Source organism: Phoxinus phoxinus, assembly GCF_949152265.1.
Source record: "Phoxinus phoxinus genome assembly, chromosome: 11".
Taxonomy (NCBI): domain Eukaryota; kingdom Metazoa; phylum Chordata; class Actinopteri; order Cypriniformes; family Leuciscidae; genus Phoxinus; species Phoxinus phoxinus.
The window spans coordinates 34,876,185-34,901,308 of NC_136886.1; the positions used below are offsets into that span (position 1 = coordinate 34,876,185).

At 41.3% G+C, this 25,124-nt stretch overlaps 1 protein-coding gene across 1 annotated transcript; it reads right to left on the reverse strand.

The window, feature by feature from the left end:
• Window positions 1-409: 409 nt before the first annotated feature.
• keap1b (kelch-like ECH-associated protein 1b) lies at window positions 410-20,663 on the reverse strand. Its single transcript, XM_079627218.1, has 7 exons — window positions 20,479-20,663; window positions 18,364-19,166; window positions 16,285-16,530; window positions 15,014-15,690; window positions 11,319-11,524; window positions 7,214-7,390; window positions 410-1,902 (listed from the first exon to the last, which is right to left on the reverse strand). The coding sequence occupies exons 2-7, from the start codon at window positions 18,673-18,675 to the stop codon at window positions 1,739-1,741; spliced, it is 1,782 nt and encodes a 593-aa protein (XP_079483344.1). The 5' UTR covers window positions 18,676-19,166; window positions 20,479-20,663; the 3' UTR covers window positions 410-1,738.
• Window positions 20,664-25,124: the final 4,461 nt, after the last annotated feature.

The window sequence follows — 25,124 nt, forward strand, 5'->3', positions numbered from 1 at the left end:
TTGCATTGTTTATTGTAGTTTTTTAATGCTATTTATTGACAAAGCTGCTTATACATACACTCTAGTTTCTAATGTTTTATTAATGAATGTTTTTATCTTGACCGGGACCTTATAGTTCCTTCATGTAAAAATGTTTATGGAATGACAATAAAAATTGAACCTATAAATAATACAATTTTAAATAATTTTAACATTTTAATCTGAGGATATGCACAGGTTTCTGAGGCGGTTAAAACAAATATATGTTATATTATCTTCTCCACTCAAAATATTTTCAGTTTAAAGCTGATTAAAATTAATTTCAGTGTTAATGTCTTTTTTTTAACCAAAGCATCTATATTTAACGCGCGTGCACGTAATTCGGTGTTTTGTCGCCACCGCGCGACTGAGACAAATCAAAACAAACCAGTGCAAGAAACATATGCTTTTATTATACAATGTTTGTACAAGGTATTCGATGCTGTAAAATTTACAAAGCAGGCTTTAAATAATCCTTTATATTTAAATTTGAGTGATTTAAAAAAAACAAAAGCATCCCTTTTAAAAACAAAAAGCTTAATTTGTAAAAATGAGCCCCGGTCCAGTCCATTATGAGTGAACAGGAGCCAACATTATCCAATAGCAAAGGGACAATAATTCAGAAATAAATAAAAGAAAATAAGAAAACAGACTTCATGCAATATACCAATGTACAAAATCCCTGGAAAAGCAGCTTAAATCGGTTTTTACAAATACATCGTGTCATCAGCCTGTGAAAATCAGCTTTCATTTGAGCAAAAACAACGTTGGCATCTAATGCCTCTGTAGGCTGGAATACAGTCAGATAAATCTGGAAACGTTTTACATCCCATTTTATTAGTAAAAACTTTGTGTGTGTGTGTGTGTGTGTGTGTGTGTACATCTCGAATAGAAAATCATCAGACAGCTTAAAGCCGAAAACCTGATTTCCATGTTAGTTCAGGGTTTGTTTTGGCCACGGCTCGAGCCTCGGACATACTGACGCGGGTCATGGCACTTTATTGGGCTCCGGAGGAGGTAGACATCCACACGACTGAATGCTTTTACAAAACATCCGGTACAGAAGCGTCTGCTGCACACACAACTAATCAGCCAGGAGTCTCAAAGTGTGTGTGATGTTCAGAGATCATCCAGAACAACAGATTTACTGTGCGCTAATGACACTGGCTGAGAGAGAGAGAGTGTGTGTCAGTGAGAGTGTAAAAGAGAGAAAGAGAGAGAGAGAGTGAGTGAGAGAGCTAGTGTTTGTGACACGGGCTGGGAGAGAGAGTGAGCGAGTATAAAAGAGAGAGAGAGAGAGAGAGAAAGAAAGAGAGAGGGAGAGACGGAGAGAGTGTGTGAGCGAGAGTGTGTGAGCGAGAGAGCTAGTGATTCTGGAACGGGCTGGGAGAGAGAGTGAGTATGAGAGTATAAAAGAGAGCGAGAGAGTGTGTGAGCGAGAGAGTGTGTGAGCGAGAGAGTGTGTGAGCGAGAGAGTGTGTGAGCGAGAGAGTGTGTGAGCGAGAGAGTGTGTGAGCGAGAGAGTGTGTGAGCGAGAGAGAGCGAGAGAGTATGTGAGCGAGAGAGTGTGTGAGCGAGAGAGTATGTGAGCGAGAGAGTGTGTGAGCGAGAGAGAGCAAGAGAGTGTGTAAGCGAGAGAGAGCGAGAGAGTGTGTAAGCGAGAGAGAGACAGAGTGTGTGAGCGAGAGAGAGAGAGCGAGAGTGTGTAATAGAGAGAGAGCTAGTGATTCTGGCACGGGCTCAGGCCCTTCTGGCACGGCTCCATGGTCACGGCGACTCCGACGCCGCTACGACCTGACGTCATGTTGGTGACCTCAGTCCACGAGTCTGTTTCTGGGTCGAAACTCTCCACGCTGTCCAGGAACGTGTTCCCATCATACCCTCCTGCAGAGAGAGAGAGTGTGTGTGTGAGAGAGAGAGAGAGAGAGAGAGAGAGAGAGAGAGAGAGAGAGTGTGTGTGTGTGTGTGAGAGAGAGAGAGAGTGTGTGTGTGTGTGTGAGAGAGAGAGAGAGTGTGTGTGTGTGTGTGTGAGAGAGAGAGAGAGAGAGAGAGAGAGAGAGAGAGAGAGAGAGAGAGAGAGAGAGAGAGTTACATCCACGTCTCCGAGTACTTCTTCTGTAATCATCATAGATCAGCCTAAACCTATTAACCAATTAGCATCTCTAGCACTTCACACACACATGACTGTTTTGTTAATGTTAGGTTAGTGTAACATGTGACCTTTCACACACACAGTCTGTACTGGTAACGGATCATGTGTGAACAGGACCTTTTCAAATATACCGGTCAATTGGTTACCAGTAAGGGAAGTTCCAATATTACCAATATTAAACTTTAACTCATGTAAACACAATATTTACATTAAATGAATGTGATTAAGCTCATAATTGTAGTAACCATAATCATAGTAAAATATACGGTGTATGCTGATTAAAATTGCAATAAACAGCATGTTCATGGCATCTCTTGCACTCGGAGTGAAGTGTGTGTGTGTGTGTGTGTGTGTGTGTGTGTGTGTGTGATGAACACGGATGACGTTTTCATGCACAGATTCGAAACATAGTGGTAAATAATGCATCACATGTTTGGTTCATGTTTGTGAATATAATAGAATAAAGCATCGTACTGAAGACTTTCAGCGCGTCAAGGGATGTAGAGTATGATCATGCAGAATACGGCTTTATAAGCACTAATGAACAGCCAATATCCTAGTAATATGCATGATTATAATAAACAACTAGTTACTAGTGAGAATTAAACCCTAAAATAAAGTGTTACCAGGATGTATATATTGATATCAAGATTAACGAATATTGTAATTTCGCCCGTGGGAGTGATTTTTGGGCTTTGACGCTCTCTAGCTTGTAGATGTTGTAACTGTGCACTGACGAATCTCTCACAATAAGCCCAGAAACACGTCTTATGAGTGTAAGCATGAGTTCAGTGAGCTCGTACCCAGCACATAGATGTAAATGAGAGTTCAGCGAGCTCGTACCCAGCACATAGATGTAAATGTGAGAGTTCAGTGAGCTCGTACCCAGCACATAGATGTAAATGAGAGTTCAGTGAGCTCGTACCCAGCACATAGATGTAAATGTGAGTTCAGCGAGCTCGTACCCAGCACATAGATGTAAATGTGAGAGTTCAGTGAGCTCGTACCCAGCACATAGATGTAAATGAGAGTTCAGTGAGCTCGTACCCAGCACATAGATGTAAATGTGAGAGTTCAGTGAGCTCGTACTCAGCACATAGATATAAATGTGAGAGTTCAGTGAGCTCGTACTCAGCACATAGATGTAAATGTGAGAGTTCAGTGAGCTCGTACCCAGCACATAGATGTAAATGTGAGAGTTCAGTGAGCTCGTACCCAGCACATAGATGTAAATGTGAGAGTTCAGTGAGCTCGTACCCAGCACATAGATGTAAATGAGAGTTCAGCGAGCTCGTACCCAGCACATAGATGTAAATGTGAGAGTTCAGTGAGCTCGTACCCAGCACATAGATGTAAATGTGAGAGTTCAGTGAGCTCGTACCCAGCACATAGATGTAAATGAGAGTTCAGCGAGCTCGTACCCAGCACATAGATGTAAATGTGAGAGTTCAGTGAGCTCGTACCCAGCACATAGATGTAAATGTGAGAGTTCAGTGAGCTCGTACCCAGCACATAGATGTAAATGTGAGAGTTCAGTGAGCTCGTACCCAGCACATAGATATAAATGTGAGAGTTCAGTGAGCTCGTACTCAGCACATAGATGTAAATGTGAGAGTTCAGCGAGCTCGTACCCAGCACATAGATGTAAATGTGAGAGTTCAGTGAGCTCGTACCCAGCACATAGATGTAAATGTGAGAGTTCAGTGAGCTCGTACCCAGCACATAGATGTAAATGAGAGTTCAGCGAGCTCGTACCCAGCACATAGATGTAAATGTGAGGGTTCAGTGAGCTCGTACCCAGCACATAGATGTAAATGTGAGAGTTCAGTGAGCTCGTACCCAGCACATAGATGTAAATGTGAGAGTTCAGCGAGCTCGTACCCAGCACATAGATGTAAATGTGAGAGTTCAGCGAGCTCGTACCCAGCACATAGATGTAAATGTGAGAGTTCAGCGAGCTCGTACCCAGCACATAGATGTAAATGTGAGAGTTCAGTGAGCTCGTACCCAGCACATAGATGTAAATGTGAGAGTTCAGTGAGCTCGTACCCAGCACATAGATGTAAATGAGAGTTCAGCGAGCTCGTACCCAGCACATAGATGTAAATGTGAGTTCAGCGAGCTCGTACCCAGCACATAGATATAAATGTGAGTTCAGCGAGCTCGTACCCAGCACATAGATGTAAATGTGAGTTCAGCGAGCTCGTACCCAGCACATAGATGTAAATGAGAGTTCAGTGAGCTCGTACCCAGCACATAGATATAAATGTGAGTTCAGCGAGCTCGTACCCAGCACATAGATGTAAATGTGAGTTCAGCGAGCTCGTACCCAGCACATAGATGTAAATGTGAGTTCAGCGAGCTCGTACCCAGCACATAGATGTAAATGTGAGTTCAGCGAGCTCGTACCCAGCACATAGATGTAAATGTGAGTTCAGCGAGCTCGTACCCAGCACATAGATGTAAATGTGAGTTCAGCGAGCTCGTACCCAGCACATAGATGTAAATGAGAGTTCAGTGAGCTCGTACCCAGCACATAGATGTAAATGTGAGTTCAGCGAGCTCGTACCCAGCACATAGATGTAAATGAGAGTTCAGCGAGCTCGTACCCAGCACATAGATGTAAATGTGAGAGTTCAGTGAGCTCGTACCCAGCACATAGATGTAAATGAGAGTTCAGTGAGCTCGTACCCAGCACATAGATGTAAATGTGAGTTCAGCGAGCTCGTACCCAGCACATAGATGTAAATGTGAGTTCAGCGAGCTCGTACCCAGCACATAGATGTAAATGAGAGTTCAGTGAGCTCGTACCCAGCACATAGATATAAATGTGAGAGTTCAGCGAGCTCGTACCCAGCACATAGATATAAATGTGAGAGTTCAGTGAGCTCGTACCCAGCACATAGATGTAAATGTGTGTTCAGCGAGCTCGTACCCAGCACATAGATGTAAATGTGAGAGTTCAGTGAGCTCGTACCCAGCACATAGATATAAATGTGAGAGTTCAGCGAGCTCGTACCCAGCACATAGATATAAATGTGAGAGTTCAGCGAGCTCGTACCCAGCACATAGATATAAATGTGAGAGTTCAGCGAGCTCGTACCCAGCACATAGATGTAAATAAGAGTTCAGCGAGCTCGTACCCAGCACATAGATGTAAATGTGAGTTCAGCGAGCTCGTACCCAGCACATAGATGTAAATGTGAGAGTTCAGTGAGCTCGTACCCAGCACATAGATGTAAATGTGAGAGTTCAGTGAGCTCGTACCCAGCACATAGATGTAAATGTGAGAGTTCAGTGAGCTCGTACCCAGCACATAGATGTAAATGTGAGTTCAGTGAGCTCGTACCCAGCACATACATATAAATGTGAGTTCAGCGAGCTCGTACCCAGCACATAGATGTAAATGTGAGTTCAGCGAGCTCGTACCCAGCACATAGATGTAAATGTGAGTTCAGTGAGCTCGTACCCAGCACATAGATGTAAATGTGAGTTCAGTGAGCTCGTACCCAGCACATAGATGTAAATGTGAGTTCAGCGAGCTCGTACCCAGCACATAGATGTAAATGTGAGTTCAGCGAGCTCGTACCCAGCACATAGATGTAAATGTGAGTTCAGTGAGCTCGTACCCAGCACATAGATGTAAATGTGAGTTCAGCGAGCTCGTACCCAGCACATAGATGTAAATGTGAGTTCAGCGAGCTCGTACCCAGCACATAGATGTAAATGAGAGTTCAGTGAGCTCGTACCCAGCACATAGATGTAAATGTGAGTTCAGCGAGCTCGTACCCAGCACATAGATGTAAATGAGAGTTCAGCGAGCTCGTACCCAGCACATAGATGTAAATGTGAGAGTTCAGTGAGCTCGTACCCAGCACATAGATGTAAATGAGAGTTCAGTGAGCTCGTACCCAGCACATAGATGTAAATGTGAGTTCAGCGAGCTCGTACCCAGCACATAGATGTAAATGTGAGTTCAGCGAGCTCGTACCCAGCACATAGATGTAAATGAGAGTTCAGTGAGCTCGTACCCAGCACATAGATGTAAATGTGAGTTCAGTGAGCTCGTACCCAGCACATAGATGTAAATGTGAGTTCAGCGAGCTCGTACCCAGCACATAGATGTAAATGTGAGTTCAGTGAGCTCGTACCCAGCACATAGATGTAAATGTGAGTTCAGTGAGCTCGTACCCAGCACATAGATGTAAATGTGAGTTCAGCGAGCTCGTACCCAGCACATAGATGTAAATGTGAGTTCAGCGAGCTCGTACCCAGCACATAGATGTAAATGAGAGTTCAGTGAGCTCGTACCCAGCACATAGATGTAAATGTGAGTTCAGTGAGCTCGTACCCAGCACATAGATGTAAATGTGAGTTCAGTGAGCTCGTACCCAGCACATAGATGTAAATGTGAGTTCAGCGAGCTCGTACCCAGCACATAGATGTAAATGTGAGTTCAGCGAGCTCGTACCCAGCACATAGATGTAAATGTGAGTTCAGCGAGCTCGTACCCAGCACATAGATGTAAATGTGAGAGTTCAGTGAGCTCGTACCCAGCACATAGATGTAAATGTGAGTTCAGCGAGCTCGTACCCAGCACATAGATGTAAATGTGAGTTCAGCGAGCTCGTACCCAGCACATAGATGTAAATGAGAGTTCAGCGAGCTCGTACCCAGCACATAGATGTAAATGTGAGAGTTCAGCGAGCTCGTACCCAGCACATAGATGTAAATGTGAGAGTTCAGCGAGCTCGTACCCAGCACATAGATGTAAATGTGAGTTCAGCGAGCTCGTACCCAGCACATAGATGTAAATGAGAGTTCAGCGAGCTCGTACCCAGCACATAGATGTAAATGTGAGAGTTCAGTGAGCTCGTACCCAGCACATAGATGTAAATGTGAGAGTTCAGTGAGCTCGTACCCAGCACATAGATGTAAATGAGAGTTCAGTGAGCTCGTACTGAGCACATAGATGTAAATGAGAGTTCAGCGAGCTCGTACCCAGCACATAGATGTAAATGTGAGAGTTCAGCGAGCTCGTACCCAGCACATAGATGCGCGCGTGATGCGCCGTCACTCCCAGCGCGCTGCGTCTGTGTCTCATGGATGATGTGAAGCTCCAGCTGTCCGTCTCCACGTCGTAGCGCTCGACCGTGTTCAGCTGATTCGTGCCGTCGTATCCGCCCATCACGTAGATGAAGTTCCCCAGCGCACACACACCTGAACACACAGCACATGGACGAATCACAGAACACGTTTGTGTTTGCTACGACTTCATGTAGACGTGCACTCATAAACAGGATTAATGATGCGTGTCTGATCACTAATGTTTAACAGCATGGTGTCGGCAAAACAAGAAAATTCTTCAGAAATTAAAGAAAGAGTCCAGTGAGGACTAGGGTTGGGTATCGTTTTGAATTTGAACAATTCTGATTTCGATTCTGCTTATCGATTCCTAATTTCGATTCCTAAAAGGTACAAAAATATAAAGATATCATTCACATTTAGTCTTATTGCAAACCATTTAATTGGAGCCGAATATCATGAACACAAATCAACAGACTAAAGAGAAATACCATAGAAAAGCAACTAGCCTAACTAATATAAACTTCAAGCATTATTAAAGACAATAAACACTCGGTCATTAAAAAAGAACAAATAAAAAATAGATCCAGCTGAACAAAGATACGTTTGAAATAAACGATACGCTTGTGTTTTCAGATTTTCAGGTACAGAAACTGTAATCAAAAGTAAAATAACCCTGCTTTTGTCTTTAAAAAATAAAATATACATTACAAGTTATTCAGTCAGGAACGAGTGAATTTCCTCTGTCTCTTGTTGTTTGATTAGTGTAATTATAGAGACTGCTCAGTATAGTTACACACGGACATGACTCGTCTCACGCTTGAAATGCTCACAAAGGAATCGATAAGAGGAATCGAAATTTTAATTTTTATAACAAGCATCCGATTCCTGACCTCAATTATTCAATTCCAGCATTGGAATCGAATATCAATTCCCAACCCTAGTGAGGACCAGGTCAGAAAGTGTGTTTATTCACACTTTCTCCCCCTTGTGGGTCGCGGCCCACAAGGGGGCGTCAGCGAGCTCTGTAGGGGGTCGCGTCATAATTTGAAAAGTTTTGAGCATTAAATAAAAGTCCTTAACTTTTCTGTTCAAAATTTACAACATTTATATCATCATGAATCCATTTTCCAATCCGTGTTTTTGTCTTATCCTGAGCCACTGGTACTCCTATAATAAGTGTTTACACTGGGACTATTTTACAGGGGTTCGGATCGAGTAGCCCAGTGCGTGACTCGTCATAGACGTACACACAGAGAGAAGTACGAAGTAGTTCCGGCTACAATGTTCTTCCGAAGGACGCTTTATTCTGTTAATAAACGCAAGTTATAAAACGCAAGCGCCAAAATAAAGCCTCACAAATAACATGCAAGTATTGAGTATGACAGCAGTCATTTAGTAATAGCATATTCTTAATTTTTTTCCCTACACACCAGTGTGAATATTTGTGTTATTGCATTTCAATTAGGGCCAGTGTATAGGCTACTCCTAGACTTACGTTTTTAAATTACAAAGGGCTACTGATGTTTTTGTAATTGTATTTTCAATATTATAGGCTATTATCTGTGCATAAACATTTCTGGTTATAGTAAACATACCGTTTGTTTGAAAACAACATATTTTGTCATCCTTGCTGCAAGCTTACAAGAGCGAATATCATTAAATGTGAAGGGGGCCCTAACATTTTTCTTGAGAAAAAGGGGGACTCAGACAAAAAGAGGTTGGGAACCACTGCTGTATATGACTCATGCACTATATTCCTATAAGTCTGATGCTCTGTGAGAAACTGGCGACTCTGAGTCACATGACCGACTGCTGTGATGCTCTTTGTCATGTTTGGAGCTTGAAGGCTTAGTTCACCCAAAAAAGACAATTGTGTGTCATCACTCACTCACCCTAATGTCGTTACAAACCCATAATCTTCAGAACACAAATGAAGGTATTTTTAATGACATTTTAGAGATTTATGTCCCTCCATTAATCGTCTGTTCACCCAAATTGTTCATAAAGAGATCATAAAATAAATCCATATGAATGTATCGGTTTAATCCAAGTCTTCTGAAGAGACAGATTTAATTTAGGCTTTTTGTCACATATAAACATCAGGCTTGGCCGTGCTTAAAGTGCAAGAACAACCCTTTATAGAGGGTTACACACACACACACACACTGAGTGGCAGAAACACTTGTTCTCAGCCGAGACAAACACACTAAACGCATCTAAACCGGGAAAGAGCTTTGAGATCGACTGTACGACTAGATTTGACAAGAAATCTGAGCAAAGGTGGATTTGCAGTTTTCATTTTGTGCCAATATGCTGAATTTAGGGGTAAAATCATACATTTTGTATTGTTATTGTATTGACAACTCAGTTAAATATTTACCATTGTATATTGTTTTTAAATGAACACTGACAAAAAACTACAAAAGTTTTAGGGCTGGACGATATGACGATATAAATAACATTGATATAAGTGATCAGCCCGATTAGACCAATAATGAATTTATATAAAGCGTTCACAGGCTTTGCTTTATGTATTCCCCTCGGCGTGGAAATCCGGCTCATATAAATGTGAGGAAACTGTATTCCTGCTGCATTGGACATAAAAACCACAAAAAAAACCCCTTTTCCTTTAATCCTCCTTTGTTTGGCTTCTGCTACTCTGAGCAATGCCTGAACTTGTATGTTGAGCACTTCTTGCGTTTTTTTTGCCTCTTCACGATGATTCGCTTGCTGTAGTCCTCAGTTGTAAGTCGCTTTGTATAAAAGCGGCTGCTAAATGACTAAATGTAAAAATGGATCTCTGGTGAGTTGTAATGAACATTATATCGAGTCCAACCTTCAGTTTAAACTGATAGTTGTTTGTTTTACTCATGTTCTCACTAGCCTGGGTGCCGGCCCGAACCCCACCCACAACATTTTTTGGTCGGGAAGTTCGGTCTGGACTCGATCCGTTGAGGAGTAATTATGCTCGGCTCCCAGAAGGTCGAGCCAATCAAATTGTCAGGGCGGGCTTTAATCGATGATGGACAGATGATCTGCGGTTACGTAAAGAGCGCTTGGGTTGAACTGGTTTTCCACAGAGATGAAGACGACTGCATCCGGAGGATTGAGATGTTTAGATTCCGCTATTGCGTCTGTTGTAAAAGAAATCGACAGCGCATTCATTTTAAAAGACGAACAGAGAACCGCAATCAAGGCATTTGTCGATCGGAAAGATGTGTCCTTCCTACGGGATTCGGCAAAAGTGTAATTTATCAGCTGCTCCGATGGTGGCTAAGAAGATGGGACGCAATGAAAACCAATGGAAGGGATGCGCTCGCGATCTCTGTTCTCTTTACATTTTTTTAAAATCAGTCGAGTCGCGTTGCAACCGTGTTATAAAGTTGAGACAGGGCCGACAAATGCGAGAAGATTTATTTGCTTTATTGTCGAGATCTAATCCTAAACGGAGAGCTTGTTCGTTTATACACACACCTTTTGTATTTTTTTCAAAAATGCTAATCGTGCTTGTAAGTACTCCGCAAATTCTTACATTATTTTTACAACAACGGCACAGATCGTTTACACTCATTAATTTACTACTTCTTCCAGCGTGCGAGCAGTTGAGCTCTGTGGACCACTATGCGTCGCTCAACATACGTCACTTACTGCGTTGCTCTGATTGGTTGTAGGTCTATCCAATTGAGTGCAGAGTTTTTTTTTTTCCTGGTTCGGTGAAGACACGCCTCATAATCAAAGCCCTATGGATCAGTATCAGACTCACATTCTGACTAGAATACGAGTATGACGAAGTCAGGCTGTTTTCAGTTTCCTCCATTAAATCCAGTCACTCTGCAGCTCTTCTGCTACTCAGTCCGGCGGGAAACTGGCAGTAATGCTGTTACTCTATTGGCTCTTGCGGAAGCTCAAAAGTGCCAAATGACACGCAACAACGAACCTTATTGGTTCTTCCTTTTGTGCTATAGAAGAATGAACGGGTTTGTAACGACACGAGCAAGTAAATAATGTCAATTTAGATTTGTAAGTGTGAGTGCAGATGTTTGTGTGTGACTGCTCTCACCGGCGCCGCTGCGGACTGTGTTCATGGACGCCACGCTCCTCCACTCGTCCTTCTCGGGGTTGTAGCATTCGGTCGAGCTCAGCCGGTGCGTCCCGTCGAAGCCGCCCACCGCATACAGCAGGCGGTTAATCACGGCCACGCCTACACCGATACGCCGCGTTAGCATGGGCGCTACCAGCTGCCAGCAGTCTCGCTCGGGGTCGTACCTGGAACACAACAGCAACAAACAGGCATTCAGACGGAGGCGAGTTCGCTAAAAATATACATTTAATCGATTCTCATTTCGATTGACCCAAGAATCACTAAACATGCATTCATATTAGGGCTGCACAATATATCGAAATATCGCTAAATGTATATATCGCGATGCATATCGCAACGTCTTGCAATAACTGGGGTCTTGAACAAAAGACAGAGAAGATATAAGAAGATACTTTATAAAGACAGTACATGTCACGTATAAAGCATCTTGGAAAACAGTCTCGACCAGTCGAGCCACGAACGCCGTGCTACGTGAGATGAACTGTGACTTAAACCTATCGACCAGCTCACTTAGCACAGCGTTCGTGGCTCGACTGGTCGAGACTGTTTTCCAAGATGCTTTATACGTGACATGTACTGTCTTTATAAAGTATCTTCTTATTAAACTGTCTGTACACTTACACAGTTCTCAATGCTTCGGTTTGCACGTAGGGACCCTCATTATGCTACCGTGTTAGCGTGAGGCTATTTGAGCCATGTTAGTGGTCTTAACTAGCGATTTATTTTTACTTATATTCGATGCCCCATATACTAGCGTTATAAGCTAATCAGTTTTTAGAGATAAAACTCTTTACATTCGATTATCATGAAAACACATCCCAGAGAACGGTCGACTCGGTAACCATGTGTTAATCACCCCAGGTTCATTTTGCGCCCGAATTGTCCTTTTAGTCTCTGCTGTTTTCAGGAGATTGACGCGTGAACTAAACTTTGCAGTGCGCCTCCCATCCAATAATCACAATAAGCGTTGTGCTTTGTTACTTTTGATATGAAACCGTCTTAGTAGGGATGTCAACGATTAATTGTCGATAATACATTTAATCGATACAACTTCTCGATCATCGGTTAAGCAGGTTCATGCGCGCGCTGCTCAACCGCGAAACAAAGCGAGCGCGTTTTGTTTGGGACAATTTTACACCTTCATTATGACTATAAGTTTGCGTGTTCATTCGCATGCTATGTTTTGTGCAAATATAAGTTGTAATATTGTGTTTATTTTGTGTATGCCTATCTATATCTGATTTATCTTATATTGGATGCATCCCTTGAATGAACGCTGTAGTGCGCGTGATCAGCTTCAGCGCGCGCGGCTCAAACGGCACTGCACGACTAGACTATTGCGAGGACTGTCATATTACATAACATTATAAAGAGAACAATATTGTAATAAAACATTGTGCATTATTTGGGTTTAGTTGCCGTGTCGCGTTGCTCCAGGAAGAGCGCGTCCTCAACATGAGTCATTCTGAATGAATGGCACTTAGTTCAAGTTCACTTGTGCATTCGCGTCATTTTGTGCAGAAATCATTTGTAACATTATGTTTATTTTGAATATATCTGATTAATCTCATATAGGATGCGTTTCTTTGAGTTAAATAACGCGCTAGCAAACTAAGTGCTCCAGTTTAACGGTATCCTTCATTCAGCGCGCGCAGCTCAAACAGAAATGCACAACTACTAATAACGATGAATAATTTGGGACTGACATATTACATAACATGAGAACACTGGTGTATTAAATGGTTGTGAATGCATTGGGTTTAGTTGCCGTGTTCAGTGCGGTGTTCAGGGAGAGCTCGTCCAGTCACACACTCTGCGTCTGAGGCGGCGCTGGTGACGCGTTGTATAGTAGTCATTATATTTGATAATTAAATAATCAATGACATCGAAACATTCATCCATCGATCATGGGAATTTGTGAAAATTGACATCCCTAAACAACTGTTACAATAAAACATCGATTGAGCAATATAACATGCATTTTTATTCAGTATATAAGCAATATTTAGCTTTTTATGTTAAAGACACTATTGATACCGTGAGAAATTTACATTCTCAGGAAAATAGCCGCTTACCAGTTAATCGATCGATAAGGTCAATCAACTAATGATTAATGAATTAATCGATAATTTGCATCCCTACGTCTCAGCCTTGAAATTCTGTCCATTTTATTATGAATTTCAAACAATAATGTGGTTCTGTGTGGTGACAGATCGCTCTTCCTCTTTACTAGTTACAGCAGCAAATCAACATCAGAGGAATGTTGAAAGATACAGAGCAACTTACTGATGAATCATGTCTCAATCAGCGCTTCATCCACGGGAAGACGTCACATTTACCTCAGAAAAGTCATTCAATGACTATAAACTTTCTAGTCAACTCTAGAAAGACGCATTTCGATAAATAGATTCACTATATTAGATAGACACTCATTATATTTTTACTCAACCAGTTCTTTAATATTTAATGTTTAAATAAATCCATCATGAAAACCAGTTATGACAGCCACTGTTTAAATGTTTATATTTTAAAAACCAAGTCATTAAATGTTTTTACTATTATGAAAACTTAATTGATACTAATTTAAATGTTTGTATACAAATTAGTTAATTTTAACCTGTAATATTTTTCCAATGTACCAACTGACAGGCTTCCCTGTATAGTTTACAGCATTAGTTGTACCTGACATATAATATAATATAATATATCCCAATTAATCGATATTGAATGGAATTTAATCCAACTGACATAAATTGGGACAAACACTTATCAACAAATTATTCACAACATTATGTATCACTGCATGTCACTAGAGCTCAATAAAGCGAGTGTGTTTATTATTATTTGAGCTTTTGGTTATTTCTGGCGGTGGATCAGTAAGTCGGATCACATGAGGAAGTAAAACACAACACTGTCACTAATTCCCCCGGAACAGACAGATGTGTGTTTTATAACTCCAGTGACTCACTCCAAAGTTCAGTGTTTAATGTCTATTAATAGTTATTTCCACTTCCTTTAACCCACAGAATAATGTTTGTCACCTGTTTTCCATCACTAATTTCCATAAGCATCACAAAAGTAGTGTCGTAACATTGTTATGTGGATGCAAAAGGGGTTTTAGGCGTTTTCTTCCTGACTGACGTGAACTAGCATCGCCCCCCCGGTGGCTGGTCCAAGTATAGCTCATAAACGCAGAATCTCGATCGCCCCCCGGTGGCTGGTCCCAGTATAGCTCATAAACCCAGAGTCTCGATCGCCCCCCGGTGGCTGGTCCCAGTATAGCTCATAAACCCAGAGTCTCGATCGCCCCGGTGGCAGTATAGCCCTCCCAATAAAGTTTAATGGACGCGATGGAAACTAAACAATCAAATTACACTTCAAATAAATGTTTTTCCGAAGATGTTTTCTGTCATTTTAGGTAGTTTTTATCACGCTGATGTAATTTTAAGATGTACAAGTTTGGTCTTAGTTAGTTATTTGATATTTTTATTTGCTATAAAAACGAGAATGTGACATCATGATTGACAGCTTCTCTAAACGAGGTCACTTAGACACCGACGGACTTTTTGGGGGATTTTCGGAGATTGGCATCGTCCATCTTTTTGGTTTAGTGTGGAAGAGATAAAAGATAAAACACATCAACAACATCTCACCTCTCCACGCTGTTGTGATGTAGGCATCCATGCGAGCCGCCCACCGCGTAGATCATGCCGTCGATCACGCCAACACCGATACGGTTGCGCGGAACGCTCATGGGCGCGCAGGGCAGCCAGCAGTTATTCATGGGGTTGTAGCAGTCCAGCGTGTTAGAGTCCATGTTTCCATCCGGAGCGTTATTCCTCCCGCCCACCGCGTACAGCAGGCCGCTAATAACACACGCCGCTAGCCCGCTGCGAGGCGTCTGCAGGTCCGCTAGCCGCAGCCACGCGCCCGTACAGGTGTTAAACGCCTCTAGATAGCTAAGCGACTGCCGGAAGTATCCGCCCGCCGTGTAGATGAGCTGCGGCACTTTGGGAGTCCGACAGGGAATGAGTTTGGTGGGTTTGTGCAGCGTGAGATCCTGGAAGATCTGGGACAGGTAGTCTTTGCTCTGCGCGTCCCACTCGAAGTGCTCGAGCTGCCGGCGTAGGAAGTTCGGCGTGAGCGAGTGGCAGCGGACGGCCTGGAGAAGCGCCTGAACGTACGGACGCCGGTTCTCGCGGTCGTACTGAACCCACTCCACGCACGCGTGAAACACCTCGGACTCGCAGCGCACGTTCAGCTCGTCGCGGCTGATTAGCGTCACTAGCTGACAGTGAGTGAGGTTGAAGAACTCCTCCTGCGTCGCCACCTGAGAGAGAGAGAGAGAGAGAGAGAGAGAGAGAGAGACATTTTTATCTCATCAGATCAGTATCAACACATTTACACATTCCCGGCTACAACGGGAGTTCCCACGGGACTTCAGCGCGAGACTACAGCTAGCCGTCTCTAAAACACTATTTAGGTGAATTTAAACAATGGCTAAGTTGCTAAACGCATCTGGTTGTCATGTAAGGACCCTGTTCATGTTGGACAGACATTTTAATTGCATTTTGTGTTTGTTAAGAGGCACAAAAACACTCTTTATGAATATGCCCCATAACTGCCGTTAGCTGAGTGGAGCTCTGGGCATTAGCGGTAGCGGCTCCGTGTTGCAAGTACCAATCCGGTTCATTTTTTTTTCTATAGACAGAACTCGCAAAGGTATAACGATCAAGATTAACTTAAAAATTGCCCGGAGTTCTCCTTTAATAAATCTGTTTAGCAGATTTTAGAAGTGCACTTTTCCTGTAACTACTTGGTCGGAAAACGGCTATAGTATCCCCCAGCACCCCCTGTTGAAAATGACTTCCAGCGCCCCTGCCTACCCGTCACACAGGTTAACTCAGAGGTGTGTGTCACTGACCTGACTGAAGTTCATGTAGATGTATTCTCTGGCCTTCTGATGAAGCTCTATGCAGCTGATCTGCTCTGCGAAGTTAGCGATGCCGATGGCGTTGCTCGGGTCGAGCTGCTGCACGAGGAAATCACAGCAGGCCTTCACCACGCTGTCGATCTGGTACATGACGGCGCCGTTCATCACGTGAATCACACACTTCTCCCCGACAGAGATGCTCGCCGTGTACGCGAACTCGATGAGCCGCCCCATGACCTGAGAACAACAGCCAGACACCATTATAAAGACGCAGTTCAGATACAATACAAGAGCAGCACGAAGGCCTGATTAATCATTATCAGGGTTATTTGACCTAATCGTGATTATAGCGGAGCAATTGTGCCGTTTACGTTTTATTTCAATCACATTTTGGACCCATAGTGTGCAGTAAAGCATGTTTCAGTCACATCGAGACTCAGGAATCATGTCAGACTGGCTGTAAACGCTCCGACAGAAAGCGGGATATTCGTTTTATTTAAATCGCATTCTGTTATACAAATAAGGGAAATTTAGGCATTCAAAGAAATGTCATAAAATACGTGATATATCAAGTATCGTTTTCCAGAGTGGAGACTGGAGTCATAATCTGGTAGGGAGTAAAGAATAAAACACTTCTGTAAAGTACACGATAGTCAAAAATATCTTGAATGAATGATTCAATGACAAATACATTTTTAACAGTCCCTTGTCGCCACCTACTGGTGCAACTCTGTCATTGATATAATAATAATGTGAAGTGTCAAGTTACTTGCTCTATATTAATCACTACCGGAGATATCAGTGTTAATATCCGAACGATTAACTTTTATCCAAGCGTTTCTGTGATCATTTTAGTTATTGTAAGACGTGTATGATACCGTGTTGTTGAAAAGACACTGATACATGACAACGGCTCTCTCTGAACGCAAATCTGAGTGTTCGCTGTGATCGTACGTATCAAAAGTTTAATACACGTAGCCAAATCGCTGTCATAAGGAATAATATCGCACATGTGTTTGAATTGAGATCAGAGGTGTCACAATACAAAAATGCAACAATATGTATCGTGGATAATTGACAATCTGTATTGTGTAGTTCATAATTAAAATGACTGCTTGAAAAAATTCAAGTTTTCAGAGTTTTAGTGTCAGTACTACATTAAACTGCTATGTAATGTTGAATATATATGAGGTGCACTGTGTAATATTTAGGAGGATCTGTTGACAGAAATGCAATATCATACACATAACTATGTTCTCAGTGGTGTATAAAGACCTTACTTCATGAACCGTTATGTTTTTATTACCTTAGAATGAGTCATTTTCTCTCTACACACTAGGGCTGTAAACGATTAATCGCGATTAATCGAATCCAAAATAAAAGTTTGTGTTTACATAATATATGTGTGTGTGTTGTGTATAATTATTTTGTATATATAAACACACACACATGCATGTATATATTTGAGAAATATTAGCATTTATATACTGCATATATTTTTATATGATTTATATTATATATAAATAGACCAATTTATATATAAATAACAAATTTTTCTTAAATATATACATGCATGTGTGTGTGTTTATATATACAAAATAATTATACACAACACACACACATATATTATGTAAACACAAACTTTTATTTTGGATTCGATTAATCGTTTACAGCCCTCCTACACACACCGCGGGTCCCCTTACACCGACATGTTTCTACGGTGGCCCTGAACGGACAAACGCGCTTCGTCACTATGTTGTTCTTCATGATAAGAAGCTAAAGCTAAAGTCAGCGAATAAAACACTGACACAATGATGAACATGTAACAATAATATTCGCAATAACATCGTTTTACTGAATAATTAAGTAAACCTAATTTATCTTAACTGGCTACTCTGCTGTCTCAGACGACGACGTCACTTCCTGTCGGCCACCGTAACTTCTGTTGGGTGCAGTTCACAACCTCACCACTAGATGCTAATAAAATTACACACTGCACCTTTAATGTCAGAACACAATTCATGATCGTAACAGGCCTAGCATCACAACATCAATGGCAGACGCTCGTACCTTTGGGTGAATCCCCTCGATGGGCACCATCTCCATCCCACACTCCTTCAGCCCATTGGTGAACATGGCACGAAACACCGGCGACGACGACGCCAACACCACCTTATGAGCCACGAAGTCCACGGCCTGGAGCTCGTTGTATTTGACCCTCAGCGTGACGTCGCACAGCTGCCGCTCAAGCCGTAGCTCGTTCATGATGGCGAAGGCGGCCGCCGTGTGGCTCTCCAGCGTGTAGCTAAACACGCGGTGCCCGTTTCGCTCCGACGGCGTGACCTCCGCCTTGCACTCCGTCATCCCGGACGCCGCGTACATCGTCACCGGCCGCGGCCCGGCACTAGCATCCTCGCTCGCCAGCGCAGGTTCAGCGGCGGCAGACGGCAGACGGACGAGTTTTACGCGCGCTCACGGGTCGCTCAGCTGAGACGTGCTGTTATAGAGGCCTATAATCTCCTGATGGTTTGGGTCTGTGGCACTTCTCCATTTCATACGCAATCTGTTTGATTTGATTTGACAGGGGAATTTGTGAAGCAGGAAAAGCACAAGAAGAATCCAACTGGTTTGTTGCTCACATAATTGTCTCTTCCTCAAGCGGAGGAGAAACTTTTATTGCATGTGAAGTGAAACTGTTTTTCTGAGCAGCTTCGGGCTCAAGGTGAAGACAAGCGAGTCTGAAAGGAGCATCTGACGTGCCTTGACTGTGAAGGATCTTGCAGACTTTGTGACAGAATGCAGGTCGACGGGAAACCTGTCACACGCGTGTCATTTCAGGAGTTTAATGGTGTGTTCACTGGAGACTGGGAGTCCTGGGAGAGAGAAAAACAGAGATTTAAAGCAAACTTAAGAAACACAGCAATCAAACTCATCTCAACATATTGAGGAACAAAATCTCACTGTCCTTAAAACAAACATTAATAACTGATTCATATCCTGTTAACATTAAATATAACATTAAAAAGAAGATGAGGACTGTCTAATTTGATTCAACCCGCCTCAGTTTTATTGGATGTACAACCTCTGACATGAACAACTAGAGAAATGGAGAGGGTTTTCTTCTCCTGTTTAAAAGTTAACAAATATATTAATATTGCTGTATTACAGACGCACAAATACACTATTTACATGGTTATTTGTGTCTGGTGTCAGTGACCCATCAGAAGAGACTCACTAATCCAGAAAGAATCATTGAGCGGAAGACCAAACAATCAAGACTTAGATAAGACTTGGTTTTAGTAGGGACTACATTATATAATGCATGTCCTCACAGATAGTCATAGAAATTTGTGTGTGATGGCACTGTATAACAGACCTGCTGCATGAATGGCAAACTTTACCAAAACAGCAGAAATCAGGACAGATTTAAACAAATGTTTATAGTTATTCAGTGAGAGTGTTTACAGTCAAAGTGTTTAATTCAGTTTTAATTCACATTTAACACACATTTACTTTAATAATTATAATATAATAATATAAATTAATATTACAGTTTTATAAACGTGACTCTAAATTTATATTTTACTGAAAATCTATCTTAGTAAAAATTAAAATCGCAAAGCGCCACTTTAAGTCTGAAATGTCAACATGTAAACAGTGACAGGCCCGAAATCCCCGGGCTGGAGTTTAAATTCTATCCGCCCTCCAGCAGCTCAAGTCCGGTCACACACAGCAGCAGCGCCGCGACTCGACTCGAGAAATTAATTTACATCGCTGAAATATACTTGAACATTAGAAGCTCAGTATATGCTTGAACCATTCTGAGCTAAACGTCTCATATTCTTAAATTATCAATCAAAACACTAGTTTCCACACGATCACAAACCTCAACACTTTGATAAATATGCGGCGAAAAACGTTAAGTGTTATTATTACTGCTCACGCTTTATAACATCACACTGCGAAAGCCTGCATATATCTCTCAAGATTATTAAACTTCACAATGATTTCATCCTCGTTTATTACAAAACAAGCCATAATCACCATAATCATATATAATGTCAATCAGCAAATTGAATAAATCAACACGCAATAAGAGCGCAAATGCTGTTCAGTGACACAAAATGTGAAAATCTCCGCAGAAAAACAACCACAGTAAACAAAGTCTGTCATTAAAACACTCACAGCTCATCGGAAACGGCTCTCGGTGACAGTGTGTGTTACAGTGTGTTGTTGTGCACTTCAGCGTGCGCGTGTGTGTGTGTGTGTGTGTTCCGTACTCTCAGAAAGAGAAACTCAGCGTGACTAAGCAGAGCAGAGGAACGCGCGCTCCCGAACCCCCGTGCGCGCGCAAACAGGGTTCAAACGCCAATCAATCGAGTGCTCTTCTTCTTTTATTTTTTATTATTTTTTATTAACATAATTACTTACAAGATGTAAATAGAGTGTACAAAGGATCTACAGTTTGATACATTACTTACATCCTAAGTACAAATAATGGACATTTTCAAATTTTGAACATCGGAAAAATAAAAATCAATAAATCAATACTAAACAAAAACAAATATTACACAAACATTTCCCATCGCACCCCCCACCCTCTTCCCTTGAATGTTTAATCGAGTGCTCTTCTTCTGCACTAGACCAAATTAGGGTTAACCAAAATGTTACTTGTATTATGTAAAATAAAATATTAGATTAATGTCTATAATATTAAGATATTTTAGACCCAGACAAAGTTAGACAAGTTTTCTGCTCTTGATTTTGAAACAACATCATCATCGTCGTCGTGCACTGCGTGGGGCATCAGGTTCATGACATGGGTTCATCAGGTTGTCGTGTGTGTGTGTGTGTGTGTGTGAGGACGCAGTTCAGAGCGCGACCACTAGATGTCACTACACGTCAAGAAAAGATGCGCGCGCAGCTCGACTCTACACGCAGATCCGTTTTGATAACACCGCGATCAAGACTTTTCTATTGGACATAAACAGGCCTGATTTCATATAGCCTACAGCGCTTAGATTAATCATAACTAGGCATTTGTGTAAATTAGGACATTTAAGTGGATTTTAGTGCCTTTAAAAAAACATTAGGCTACCGGTGTGCATCTTGAAACAAAACAATGACACTGATGTATTAATATATGCTTTTAGTTCAGACTCTTCAAACATGCATTTAGTCTGGACTAGACCTAAGCCTGGTCTGTGTGTTATGAATGATTCTTCACACACATCTTCTGCTATAATGCTTTAGCCTATTGAACAGCCAAGCTATTTCGTCTTGTATTCAAGAACCTCCGAGACTGCAGATTTATAGCTAGATAAAAACATGAAAATAAAAAGAGCTTTTGTTGTGTTGTGTTACAGTCGCAGGACACACTTCTCAATACTTACAGTCACTTACACTCTTCAGTCAGTGATCATCAGTCCATGTGGGATAAAAAGGTTTATTTTTCTAAAAAAATAGAGTTAAACCACTGTTTATATCAGTTTTGTCTGGTCCATCATTTATACATTTGTTTAATAAATTAAATTATTCAAAAAATGATAAACTTGAGGCTTCAGTCTTCTTTAAAATAAAAAAATTGCTTTGTGTTTTTTGTTAAAATACACCTTCCCTTAATATATAGTGACTTTTTTGTCACAAATATCAATTATTTTAACATATAATAATTTCTTTAAAATAAACACTTTCTTGTGGGGAAAACAAAGGAATTAATTGACATACTTTTAAACATGCTTTTTAAAATGGCACATGAGTTTCGGTAACAGGACTGAGAAAACATGCGTCCATCTTTTGCTAAGAAACCTTGTAAAAAATTAAATAAAGTTGCCTGAGATTGACCAATACACATTCTGAATAGTTAAACATGTGTAGTATTAGATTCAGTGTTGAAAAATATAAAAATAAAGTTTAATTTTGAAAAAGTTACAACAAGCAAATGTCACCCATTCGGTGGAATGGCCCTTATTTATTATTGCTTTGCCACAAAATGCATTCAATGACATCTTTCAAATCACATGAATTAATTTCTCACACAAACACAAACACCAGCAACACTTTATGAATGACAAGAGGACAATTTGCACGTGTTTACATTCTCTTTTCAAAACTGTTAAACTTATGGTCAAAATTGATCAAAACACAAAAATAAATACGACAGAAATGTGCAACATTTCTACAGATGAAGAACAGAAGTGTCAGTCTTTCGGTTTCATCACATCCACTCAAAAGACGAAACTTAGGAATAATTTTGTACTGTAAACATGGACTGTGTAACATTGCAGTGAATTATCGTGAGTGTCATTCTTGTTTTTGTAAAGAAGTTTGATAATGCTCTGTTGTTAGAGTTGTCTGTGTGTTATGAGTGATGAAGTGTGTGTGTTGTGTGAAACTGCTCATGTTCTGGAAGACTGAGTTGATGTGAGATGCGGATGAAGCGATCATCCGAGAGTTGGTGAGGAGAACTGAGGGAAGAGTTTTGAAAAGGTTTGAAAAACTAAAACTGTGCTTTTGACCAATATTTCAAAAATATAATGCTCATTATTAGTTTCAGTTGGGTTTCAAGTGTGCTTGTTTGCATGTGTGTGTGTGCGAGAGTGAGTGTGTGTGTGTGTGTGTGTGTGTGTGTGTTTATGTGAGTGAGTGTGTGTATGCGTGAGTGAGTGTGTGTGTGTGTGTGTGTTTATGTGAGTGAGTGTGTGTATGCGAGAGTGAGTGTGTGTGTGTGTGTGTGTGTGTGTTTATGTGAGTGAGTGTGTGTATGCGTGAGTGAGTGTGTGTGTGTGTGTGTGTTTATGTGAGTGAGTGTGTGTATGCGAGAGTGAGTGTGTGTGTGTGTGTGTGTGTGTGTGTGTGTGTGTGTGTTTATGTGAGTGAGTGTGTGTATGCGTGAGTGGGTGTGTGTGTGCGTGTGTGTGTGTGTTTATGTGAGTGTGCGAGTGTGTGTGTGTGTGTGTTTATGTGAGTGTGCGTGTGTGTCTGTGTGCCCTTGTTTATGTGATTTATGAGGACACAAATTTGTATAATGACATGTGTATTACACTGGTATTACAGTGGGTCACGTAACGTTATAATCTAATGCTTTAAATTCCACAATATATCATCCATCCAATCCAACACCTTTCTTATGGATTTACACGTCTAGCGAGTCCAGCGCTCTTCCGTCCTGTCAGCATGTGAGATGTGATGTTAAACCGCACTGGATGACACACACACACACACACACACACACACACACACACACACACACACACACACACACACACACACACACACACACACACACACACACACACACACACACACACACACACACACACACACACACAGAGAGAGAGAGAGAGAGAGAGAGAGAGAGAGAGAGAGAGAGAGAAAGAGAGAGAAGCTGGTGATGCATTAATCATGAGTTCTCATAATTCAAATAGCTTAAAAAACATTAAAAAATATGTTTTATTAAAAATGTAAAAATGCAGAATGTTTCCTTTGATATGTAGGTTTAGTGTAAGGGGAGAGAGAGAATTACAGTTTGTACAGTATAAAAACCATTACGCCTATGGAATGTCCTAAGTTAAGTATAGCAAAACTAACGCGTGTGTGTGTGTGTGTGTGTGTGTGTGTGTGTGTGTGTGTGTGTGTGTGTGTGTGTGTGTGTGTGTGTGTGTGTGTGTGCCTCTGTAAATGTGTGTGTGCAAATGTGATACCCATGTCATGTCTGCCTTATGGCCGTGGCTTTGTAAGCGGAGCTCAAGGCTTGTGGTTTTGGTGAATACGGCTCACTGAAGCGCGTTTGTGTCTGTGTGTTTGTGAGAGTGTGTGTTTGAGAGAGTGTTTACGGTAAAGACGGCTAAACTGAGCTGAGTTGTGTTTCCATGTTACTGTGCAAATATACCAGCCCCTCTGCAAACTCCCACAGATCTGAACCCACAGCAAGCCAGCATGCATCACCAGCTTCTCTCTCTGTGTGTGTGTGTGTGTGTGTGTGTGTGTGTCATCCAGTGCGGTTTAACACCACATCACATCTCACATGCTGACAGGACGGAAGAGCGCTGGACTCGCTAAACGTGTATATGAAAGGTGTTGGATGAATGATATATTGTGTAATTTAAAGCTTTAGATTATAGCGTCGCGTGAGCCTAAAGCATCTTCAGCGCGAGCATCTCAATCAGATCTAACACAGAAACAGAAACAAGCAGAAATCAAGAGAGATTAAATCTCTGTGAGTATGAAGTTTAACAGGCGTTTAGTCATCTAATGCAGAATCGCACTGTATCATGACTTTACTGTATATCGACTGATCGCTCAGGCGGTTCACACTGACAAGAACCTTTTAAGGGCTCATTTATGGATTTAGTTTTAATTCATTAATGTGTGAAATGTTATGAATTTAACGGATCGTTTATACAGTATAAAAAATATATATATATATATATAAAAAAAAGTTAAACAAAAGTTATGCAATTATTTAAAGGGGCTATATGTAAGAAGTTTTAATGCAGAATTACACTGTATCATGACTTTACTGTATCGACTGAAGGAACGAGTCCTGTCAGGCGGTTCACACTGACACAGAACCTTTTAAGGGATCATTTATGGATTTAGTTTTAATTCATTAATGTGTGAAATGTTATGATCATTTATACTTTATCACAAAAAAAAAAAAAAAAAAGTTAAACATAAAAGTATTATGCAATTATTTAAAGGGGCTATATGTAAGAAGTTTTATGTATTAAATGCTTTTTTTATTGGCAATACCACCTTTCACACATTCAGTCTTTACTGGTAAATTACCGGTAAGAGATCGGTGTGTGAACAGGACCTTTTCGAAAATA

Coding starts and splice junctions, on each gene's coding strand:
- keap1b (XM_079627218.1), bottom strand. CDS start 18,675: ATGTACGCGGCGTCCGGGATGACGGAGTGCAAGGCGGAGGTCACGCCG. Junction 15,691..16,284: donor TCTACATGAACTTCAGTCAG/GTCAGTGACACA, acceptor TCTCTCTCTCAG/GTGGCGACGCAGGAGGAGTT. Junction 1,903..7,213: donor CGCGCGCATCTATGTGCTGG/GTACGAGCTCGC, acceptor CTCTCTCTGCAG/GAGGGTATGATGGGAACACG.